At 39.4% G+C, this 10,814-nt stretch overlaps 1 protein-coding gene across 1 annotated transcript; it reads right to left on the reverse strand.

Moving 5' to 3' along the window:
- Positions 1-1,851: 1,851 nt before the first annotated feature.
- LOC107484077 (uncharacterized) lies at positions 1,852-3,120 on the reverse strand. Its single transcript, XM_016104690.1, has one exon. The coding sequence runs from the start codon at positions 3,118-3,120 to the stop codon at positions 1,852-1,854; it is 1,269 nt and encodes a 422-aa protein (XP_015960176.1).
- Between the last annotated feature and the right edge of the window lie 7,694 nt (positions 3,121-10,814).

Consider the following 10,814-nt stretch of genomic DNA (forward strand, 5'->3'; position numbering starts at 1 on the left):
ATACAATTTGTCACTAAATTTATGTAAAATCCTCATGAAATCATGTAAAATGCACAATATATGCTTGGATCAAGGTGTAAGTGAATATCTACCCAAAACTAGCTTATTTCCTAAGGAAATGCATGAAACTACCCTAAAAATAGTAGAGAAAAGGTCAGTGAAACTGGCCAAGATGCCCTTGCATCACAACACCAAACTTAAAGCTTGCTTGTCCCTAAGCAAGTACTGGAATAAGAGAATGATGAATGAAATGCCAAGAGAAATGAGTCATTCTTGTGGAGGTCATGTTACTGATTTTATGGTGGTTTCATGCATAGCAACTTAGGTTCATTCCATTACTGGCTTTCAGACCTTTATCATGTTCTAAAACACTGGTTTTGCTTACATACCATGAGACTTTTATTGATCTTTTTTATTGTCATTTCAGGGCTTATTTGTGTTCTTCAGGCTTGGTGCTCTGTAAGGGGGCAACTCTTTAAAATAAGCTTTCAGAGAACACTCCCGAACCAGTTGGTTCAAGGTGCTAGGTGTTGAAACACCCCTACGAACTTACTTCCCCAAGTCTCTCCCCCATACATACACACCACAGCCATATGGTTTATTTATTTTCTTTTCTTGAGACCTTGGTGTCCAGCACCTCTTTGGGTTACTAAATGCTCTGTAGTGAGGGTTACTCTTGATAGTGGACTTTCAGCTGATAATCCCGAGTTAGTTAACCCAAGTTACCAAGTGATAAGGCACCCCTAAGAGCTTATTCATCCAAGTAGATCCCTCACACAGGAACACCACAGACACATGCTTCAAGATTAAAACCATTGGTGCCTAGCCTTATTGCTTACTCTTTTTTTCTTTTGTTTTTCACTTTAAGTGTTCTTTCCCTTTCTCTTATTAGGATCTTGCTTTTTACTTAATCTCATGGGTGTATTCAAAGCAAAGTATTCAGGACAGATAGTTGTCTTCCCACCTCATGGTCGAACCAACTTAGCTAACTTATGATCACACCAAAGATTCAGAAAATTACTCCATATTATGAACTCCTCTCTGGTCTTTAAAAACACTCATTCTCTTTTTCATTTAATTTTAAAGACAAGCATACAATAAGTAAAGATATGATGCAGTGACACTTAAACCAGAAATCATAGACCTAAGCAATAAAACTTAAAATGCAGAGTTGAACTAGGTTCCAATCAACGCATGACTATTAATTAACAGTGCATTCGGACTTCCAGTTTTTAACAAGATGAGTAGATGGAATTAAGTAGCAATACAACCTTTGAGAGTTGGTTTGCTCTGCCAATCCAGTTGCCTTCTTGTTGTCATTGTCATAGTTCTTGATGCCTTACTTTCTTAGTTAAAGGTGCACCATCTCCTCATAAGCTTCCTGCAAGGTTATTGGAAGTTGCTTATTTCCCAAGCACTTGAGGAATAGTCAGCTCGCATGTATGCTTATGATTTCTGAACTTTTTTTTTGGGTGTGTGAACACCAAACTTAGTTCCTTGCTTACTACAAAACCTTGCATGTATGCGTAGAACCTCGTATCTTGCTGTTAGAAACAATTAACTAAAGACTAATCTATATCCAAGTGGTTCCCTTAATTGGTTAGAGCTAGCAATGTGCTTTGAGAGTATAATGTGATTCTAACTAGCATCCTCTGGTGGGACACCAAACTTAGAATCGCACTTTCACTCTTGAATTGTTTTGGTGTGGAACACCAAACTTAGCTCCTTGCAATGCAGGGGAAACAACTTGTGATCTTTATTGAGATGCAGCTGAAAAGGTAGTTACCTAAGGTTGGGTTGCCTCCCAACAAAGCGCTTCTTTATCGTCATTAGCTTGATGTTTCTCCCTCATCAGGGTGGTTGGTAATGCTTGAAGTCCTCTCCTCTCGCTGTGGACTTGTATCCATTGGTTGTATCAATGATCTCTACATGTTCCAGGGAGAGAATTCTGTTGATTGTGAAGACTTTAGGTAACTGAGATGGTACAGTAGGGAGATTAGGGGGGATATCTGGAAAGTAAGCTGAGATCACTCTATCACCTGGAGAGAAGTCTTTCGTAGGGATCTTTTTGTTCTTCCACTTCCTTGGTACCTTCTTCCTTGTGTCCTTTGATATTGCCTTGCTCTTGATGACTTCTTTTTCTAAGGGATTTGTGATGTTGTCTTTACATGCCTCTAGAGGTTTAGGTTCTTCTAACTTCTCCTTGAGCTGTGGTAGTTGTTGTTTCCCTTGTTTATCAACCAAAGGAGTCTCCAAATAGGTTAGGTGTGCTTCTGTGCATGCTTCCTCCTTTAGCATCTCATCATGGTCTTTACTTGGTTCCTTGTGCTCTTGGTCTACTTCTTGTGAGAGTTTGAAGACATTAAAGCTGAGCCGTTCATCATGGATCCTCAATATTAGCTCTCCTTTCTCCACATCTATGAGTGCTTTGGCTATAGCTAGGAAGGGTCTTCCTAATATGATTGGGTGAGTGTGACTTTCTTCCATGTCCAAGATGACAAAGTCTGTTGGGATAAAGTATTTCCCAACCTTTAGTAACACATTTTCCACCACTCCTATTGCTTGCTTTTGAGTCTTATCAGCCAGTCTGATGACCACATCTGTGGGCATTATCTCATTGATTTGCAGCCTTTTCGCCAGGGATAGGGGCAGTAAGTTGATGCTTGCCCCTAAATCACAGAGTGCTTTATCGAACATTGTTTCCCCTATGGCACAGGGGATGTGAAAACTCCCTGGGTCTCTTCTTTTTGCAGGCAATTCAGGTTGAATCAGGGCACTACATTCCTTGTTTAACACTATAGTTTGGCCTCCTTTGAGTGAGCTTTTCCTGGGAAGAAGTTCCTTCATGTACTTGATGAATGCAAGCATTTGTTGTATGGCCTTGATGAATGGTATGTTCACATGTAGAGATGCAAACAAGTCTAGGAACCTTGAGTATATTCTCTTCCCCACAACACCATTGAGCAGTTGGGGAAATGGTGCATAGAGCTTCAGCAACTCTTGTTGTGAGATTTCTGGTTCTTGGTGATCTCTATCCACCTCCTCTGTTGAGTTGTTTTCAGGCTGTTGGGAGAGGTTGCTTTTCTTGTCTTCATCCTCTTGATCACTTGTAGTGACCATTTCGCAATCTTCCCATCTTACTTTCTTTGCTTCTCCTCTTGGGTTTTTCTCTGTGTCACTTGGGAAGCCATCAGTAGGTTTGGGAATCTTCTCCGCTAAGCATCCCACTTGGAATTCCAGCTTCTTGATGGTCTCTCCTTATTTCTTAATGTTAGCTCGCACCTCTTCTTTGAACACCTTATCTTCTTGAATCTCTTGGCATATTTCTTCAAGTAAGGTTTCAAGAAAAGAGAGTCTGTCATAAATTGATGGTAAATTGAGATTAGAGGTGGAAGGATGAGAGGTGTTGTTGTGGGGGTGTTGATATGTCCTCTGTGTGAATTGTTAATGAGCTGCATTGTTGTTGGAGTTTTAACGTCTCTGGTCTTGGCTTTGCTCTTGCTGATTCTCCCACCCAAAGTTTGGGTGGTTCCTCCATCCAGAGTTGTATGTCTTGGAGTATGGATCATGGTTCTGTCTAGGTGAATTCCCAATGTAGTTGGCTTGCTCAAGGTCCTCTTCTTCAACTTCTTCTTGGGTTGTTGATGAGGTGGTGATTGCTGCCACTTGGTTTCTCTCCATCTTCTTGGTGAGGTCAGCTAACTGCTTGGTAATGAGCTTGTTTTGAGCCAGCAGAGCATCCACACTGTTTAGCTCCATTACTCCCTTAGTGTTCCCTCTTTCGGAAGCATAGAAGTAGTCATTCTCAGCTACAGTTTCAATGACATCTATGGCTTCTTCAATGGTCTTCTTCTTGTTCAAGGATCCTCCAGAGGAATGATCTACTGCCTTCTTTGATTCATATGACAAGCCTTCATAGAAGATATGCAACTGCACCCATTCATTAAACATATTTGGTAGACACCTTCTTGTTAGGTCTTTGAACCTTTCCCAAGCTTCATAAAGTGTCTCCCCATCTTGCTGTCTGAACGTCTGTACTTCAGTTCTCAACCTATTGATCCTTTATCGACGTTTTGTAACAATTTTTTTTGTTACAAATATGGCTTTTTCTTGTAGTGACCTCCTCCCAATTTGTCAGGCTTTCTTTTAGGAAGGATTCGAGCCATTTGAATGCCTTGTCCCTGAGTGAGAAAGGGAACAAGAGCAGCCTATAGACATCCTGGTGGACTCCATTGGACTTCACTGTGTCACAAATCCTCAAGAAGATGGTCAAGTGTTGATTCGGATCTTCTTGAGCACCTCCTCAAAATGAGCAATTATTCTGCACAAGAGTGATGAGTTGAGGTTTTAGCTCGAAATTGTTGGCCTGTATGGTGGGCTTCTGAATGCTGCTCCCACAGTTGCCTGGGTTAGGATTGATATAAGAGCTTAACACTCTTCTATCCTCCCCAACATGATTTGCTCTACCTCCTCCCCCATGGTTATTAGCCTCTTCTTCATGTTGGTTTTCTATGGTGCATTCCATGTTTAGTTCAAAGTGTTCCTCCTCCTCTTCAGCACCGATTGCACGTTTCCCTCTTTCTTCCCTCCTTAATCTAAGGAAGGTCCTCTCTGGTTCAGAATCGAAAGAAGTTGATGCCCCACTTCTTCTCCCTGTCATACAACCCACAAGTACAAGCAAGGAAAAACTATGTGCAGATGGTATTGTTGTCAAAATTACTGTTAGTTGTGAGTGAAGCAATATATCAAACAGTTAGTGGGTTAGTAAACTGAATTATAAATAACAAAGAAACGAAAAAGTAGAGGGGGAAAGGGAAGAAGTTAACTAAGACAGAAAGTAAATTTACTCAAACAGAAAGTTAATTCAACAAAACAAAAATGCTCAATCTAGTGATCTTCCAATCTAATAATTGTTGATGCACAATCAATCCCTGGCAACGGCGCCATAAACTTGATGCAGGTGGAAATTGTCTCTCAACAAATTTCCTTCGGCAAGTGTACCGAATTTTGTCGTCAAGTAAAAACTCACAATAGAGTGAGGTCGAATCCCACAGGGATTGATTGATCAAGCAACTTTGCTTAGAAGATTGTTCTAGTTGAGCGAATTCAGAATTTGGGTTGAGAGTTGCAGAAAATAAAATGGCAGGAATGTAAATGACGGAAAAGTAAATGCTAGAATTAAAGAACTGGAAGTAAATGACTGAAATTAAATTGCAGAATTGTAAATGGGAATGGGGTGTTTGCTCATGAAAATAAACACAGAAATTAAAGAGAATGGGTGAGATCAGAATTGGGGAGTTCATTGGGCAAAGGAGATGTTGCAATTCTCCGGATCAAGTTCATTTTCATCTCTTCCTCAATCAATGCACTCATTGATCTCCTTGGCAATCTTAATTGATTGAATTACAATTTCTTGCAATTCAATCTCTCAAATCTTGATCAATAGCCAATTCCTTGGTCAATTGCTCATGAGAAGAGATGAAGTGTGGTCACTGATTATACCACATGCATTTCTCAAATCAAGTTTTGAGAGGATTATAGTCACATATCCATCTAAACCCAATTTGGTCCAGCATGAGAAAGTATTTCTAGCTTGATCTCTTCATTCCTCTTTCAAAGTTCAGAAGGGATCCAAGTTTGAATAGTTTCTTTTCCAAGATAACTACCCAATGGGATGAAGATCGAAAGCTTTCAAGTAAAATCAAGAGAAAAGATAGAAGAAGAATGAAGAAAACTACTATTGATCCATCAAATTACAATAGAGCTCCCTACCCAATAAAATGGGTTTAGTTGTTCATAGCTCTAAAAAATGAAAACACAGATGGAGAATACATTCTGAACTAGAAGAGCAGAGAAAGTAAAAATATAGAGAGTAATGCTTTTCTTTTCCTCTCAGACTCCTTTCCCCCTCTCCCCCTAAAAACTTCTATATATATTACTCTTCTATTCATCTAGTTGATTCTTCAAGTCTTGGGCCTTTAGATCTTCAGTTTGGAGCAGTTCTCTTCTTCACTTGGGCTTGGTTTTACTTGCAGAGAGAAAGTGTGAAGTGGGCAGAGACTTTAGCTCAAGATGTTAGAGGTGTTAACATTCAGTGAGAAAATGGGTTCGAAAACGTTAGTGTCATTCAACTTTTTTACTAACGTTTCTTACCCAAGTAAAGGCCACGTTAACCTCAACGTTAGTGATACAAACGTTGCCACTAACGTTGCCTCTTTGTCCTTCGCACACGTTATTGGGGTTCAACTTTCCCAATAAAGTTGAGAGCCTCCCCCTTTCCCACGTAAGAGTCCACGTTAACTTAGTTAACGTGGCTCTTTTAACGTAGGCATGCCAATCTTTGAGAACGTTAGTGACACTCAACATTGTCACTAACGTTCCAATATGCCCCTATTCATGTTAGAGTCCACGTTAACTAGGTTAATGTGGCTTCTAACGTGGCTTTGCAAACCATTTCCAACGTTATTGACAATGTTGAGTGTCACTAACGTTGGCTCATCTTTCACTCATTGCCGTTAGCTTCCACGTTAACTAAGTTAACGTAGAAGTTAACGTGGCTCCTTGGGGTTTTGTGGTTGCTTCCAACGTTAGTGACAATGTTGGGTGTCACTAACGTTGTCGACCGTTCTTGCCTTTCACGTCAGCTCCCACGTTAACCAAGTTAACGTGGAAGTTAACGTGGTATATTGCACCTTAGGCCAACGTTAGTGACAATGTTGAATGTCACTAGCGTTGGCTTCCTTCCCCTTATTAACGTTAGAGGCCACGTTAACCAAGTTAACGTGGACTCTAACGTGGCCACTTATGATCATTGGCCAACGTTAGTGATAATGTTAAGTGTCACTAACGTTGGCTCAAAATCCTTTCTTCACGCTAGAGCTCAAGTTAACTTAGTTAACGTGACTCTTAACGTGGGCAATGATGGCTTCGAGAGCGTTATTGGCAATCACTTTTCTCATTAACTTTGCAAGTTACCTCCTATTCCACGTTAGTGTCCACGTTAATTAGATTAACGTGACTGCTAAGTGGTTCCTCCTTGCTTCCTTTGGTCCTGAAATCAAGCAATAGAGTGCATCAAAGTTCTAGTCCAAGTCATGGGTAATGCAACATACAATTTGTCACTAAATTCATGCAAAATCCTCATGAAATCATGTAAAATACACAATGTATGCTTGAATCAAGGTGTAAGTGAATATCTACCCAAAACTAGCTTATTTCCTAAGGAAATGCATGAAACTACCCTAAAAACAGTAGAGAAAAGGTTAGTGAAACTGGCCAAGATGCCCTTGCATCAGCCGCTTAGGCCAAGATTTTATTCCTTTGGGCCCTCCTAACCACTGATGCTCAAAGCCTTGAGTCCTTTTACCTTTGCCTTTTGGTTTAAAGGGTTATTGGCTTTTTCAATCTGCCCTCTTTTTCCTGCATTTTTGGGCAGTAATGGATTTTTCTTTTTATTGTATTTTTTTTCCATTTTTTTCTTTCTTGCATGCGTATATATTTTTTTTTCTTTTGTAACATGCTTTTTCTTTTGCTTTTTGCTGCTTTTTCTGGCTTCAAGAATCAATTTTCAGATTTTTTTTTAGATCATCAATAATACTTTTCCTTTTTTCTTATTCTTTCAAGAGCCAACATTCATAAATTTCAACTTCAAATATGCACTGTTTATTTCATACATTCAGAAAATAAAAGCAATTGACACCACATCAACATAATTAAACTAATCTTAATTTAAACTTGAAATTCATGCATCTCTCAATTCTTTTCATTAAAAAAAATTTAAGCAAGGTGAGAGATATATGAAAAATTTTACAACTTTAAAATGATCATGTAATAAGAACAAGAGAACAAATAAAACAGATAGAAAACAGAAAAATAATAGAAAATGAGATAAAATTGAATGAATCCACTTGAATAATGGTGGCTAGTGCTCCTCCTTGAGGATCCAATGTAGTGATTGATCTCTTCAAGGTCACTCCTTTGTCTTTGTTGAGGCGGCTGCACAGGCTCATGTGCATGCTCTCTAGTTTGCTCCGTCCTCTTTTTCTATACTTAAGAGTGGTAGAAGTCACAAAGCAAAGCTTTTGCAACACCAAACTTAAGAGTTTTGCTCGTCCTCGAGAAAATAGAATCACTGGGGAAAAAGAATGTGGGGGCAAAAACTTGATACGCGCGAAAATTTAGAATTCACATACAACCGGCAAGTATACCGGGCCGTATCAAGTAATAAAACTCACTAAGAGTGAGGTCGATCCCACGGAGATTGGTAGATTAAGCAACTTTAGTTAAATGGTATATTTAGTCAAGCAAACATGGTTTTGAATTCATGAGATTTGATTTTTGGATGTAATTGCGGAAAGTTAAATGACAAGGAATTTAAAGAACTAGAATAAAGAAGGAAAATGAAAGTAAATAACTGAAACTTAAAGTGCAAGAAACTTAAATGACATTAAAGATAAATTGCAAGAAAGTAAAGATTGCAGAATTGTAGAGAGTAGAAAGGTAAATTGCAAGGAATAGAAAACAGAATGTAAATGGTATACTAAATTGCAAGAATATAGAAGGGAATTGGGTAGTGCGTATTCAAGATAACTAAAGAACACAAGATATGAGAATTAATGATGGAGAGATCATTAGGGATCAGAGGTGTAAATTGTCATGAATTGACTTTACTCAACTCCTTCTCAATCATGGGTATAGATCCATGGCAGATTGTGAATAATTGAATCCCAATCTCTTGGCAATTCAATTTCTCTCAACACAATCAATTGCCACTCTTGTGATCTAATTGGTCATGAGAAGAGGTGAAGTTCAAATTTCTAATCCAAAGCCACACAACTTCTAGGATCTCAACTAAAGGAGGTTATATCTCACATACCAACCCAAAGTGTATTGATCAAAGAAATTGTGAAAGGAGAACTCCAAACTGAATTATATGGATTCTTTCTCAAGTTCACCATACGATTCATGTAGATTCAATCCTTCTCTTGAATGTAATTGAATCTGTGAAGAACAAGAGTTTTCTCTTGGATGAACCACTTGACTTGAGAAGGAAAAGATTAGTTGTCAACCCATTTAAATAAACAGAGCTCCTCCCCCTAATGAAAGTGGGGTTTAGTGAATCATAGCTCTAAATTCAACAACAATTGCAAAAGTAGACATTAAAATCAAGTAGTCAAGAAATGAAGAATGAAGAAGAAGTTCTTAAAAACTAAAAGTTGAAAGTTGCAAGAAAAACAAAATAGCTTTCGGGTATCCTCCCGAAAGTGAAGAATGCTGTAAAAGTTCAAGTACTGGAGTGAAATGTAAAAGTATAAAGTAAAAGTCTCTAAGAAGTTGAAGAAGCCCCCTAAATATAAAATTCTACTCTATTTATACTACTCCTAAAACTCATTTGGAGGTCCTCAATTGGGTTGGCCATGTGGGCTTTTCCATTGTTAAGTTCCTGGTCTAATGAAGGAAGTATTCCCCTTTGAAGAGAGTGTAGAGAGCAAGAGTAAGTCCTCATCAATTCTGGCCCAATCTGGGCGTTACTGGCAAACATGCCAGCATTAAGCACGTTGGCAACGTGCAAGGAATTTCTTGGGCACCAGGCTTGGTGTTTGGGCGTTGCCAGCCCAAGTTGTTGCTAAACACTTGGCCCTTTCTGAACTCAATTTTGATGCCCAAAGTTGCCTCTATTTTGAGCTTCAATTTTGTACTTCACTATAAACTATTATACATGGTTGGAAAGCTCTGAATGTCAGCTTTCCAACGCAACTGGAAGCACCTCAATTGGATCTCTATAGCTAAAGTTATGCTCCATTGAAGAGGGCAAGGTCAGACTGCCTGGGTTGGGCGTTGGCAACTTGGTGAACACGCCAGTGACAACGCCCTTAGTGTCTGAGGCTCTAAATGAAACTGGCTTTTGAACCATTAGATGAACTCCAATCCCACACTATGATATATGGTTGGAAATTTCTTGATATCTACTTTCCAATGCCACTGAGTTCACTTCATTTGGAGTTTTCTAGCTCAAGATACACGCCATTGAAGAGGGCAATGTCAAGTTGTCTGGGCGTTGTTGCCCACGTTGGTGTCAAACATGCCAGCAACAATGCTAGGCTCTCCTCTTCTCTTTGCTTGGGTGTTGTTGCCCATGTTGCTGGCAAACACGCCAGTGACAACACCAGGTTCTCTTCTCCTCTTTGCTTGGGCGTTGTTGCCCACGTTGTTGGCAAACACGCCAGAGATAACACACAATCACCTCCTCTGGTAGCTTCCTGGCATTGCCAACTTGGTTCCCAAGTTGGCAACGTGCAATGCATCTTCCTCCAGGCTTGTTGAGTGATGAGCGGATAATTTATACGCTTTTTGGCATTGTTTTTCGGTAGTTTTTAGTAAGTTCAAGCTACTTTTAGGGATGTTTTCATTAGTTTTCATGTTAAATTCACATTTCTGGACTTTACTATGAGTTTGTGTGTTTTTTTGTGATTTCAGGTAATTTCTGGCTGAAATTGAGGGACTTGAGCAAAACTCTGAAAAAGGCTGACAAAAAGGACTGCTGATGCTGTTGGAATCTAACCTCCCTGCACTCGAAATGGATTTTATAGAGCTACAGAACTCCAAATGGTGCGCTCTCAATGACGTTGGAAAGTATACATCCAGAGCTTTCCAGCACTATATAATAGTCCATACTTTATTCGAAAATTGACGACGTAACTTGGCGTTGAACGCCAAGTACATTCTGTTGTCTCGAGTTAAACGCCAGAAACACGTCATGATCCGGAGTTGAACGCCCAAAACACGTTATAACTTGGAGTTCAACTCCAAGAGAA

This window comes from Arachis duranensis, chromosome 4, assembly GCF_000817695.3.
Source record: "Arachis duranensis cultivar V14167 chromosome 4, aradu.V14167.gnm2.J7QH, whole genome shotgun sequence".
Taxonomy (NCBI): domain Eukaryota; kingdom Viridiplantae; phylum Streptophyta; class Magnoliopsida; order Fabales; family Fabaceae; genus Arachis; species Arachis duranensis.

What these genes read in the sequence shown, in the direction of transcription:
- LOC107484077 (XM_016104690.1), bottom strand. Translation starts at nt 3,120, where the DNA reads ATGGTCACTACAAGTGATCAAGAGGATGAAGACAAGAAAAGCAACCTC.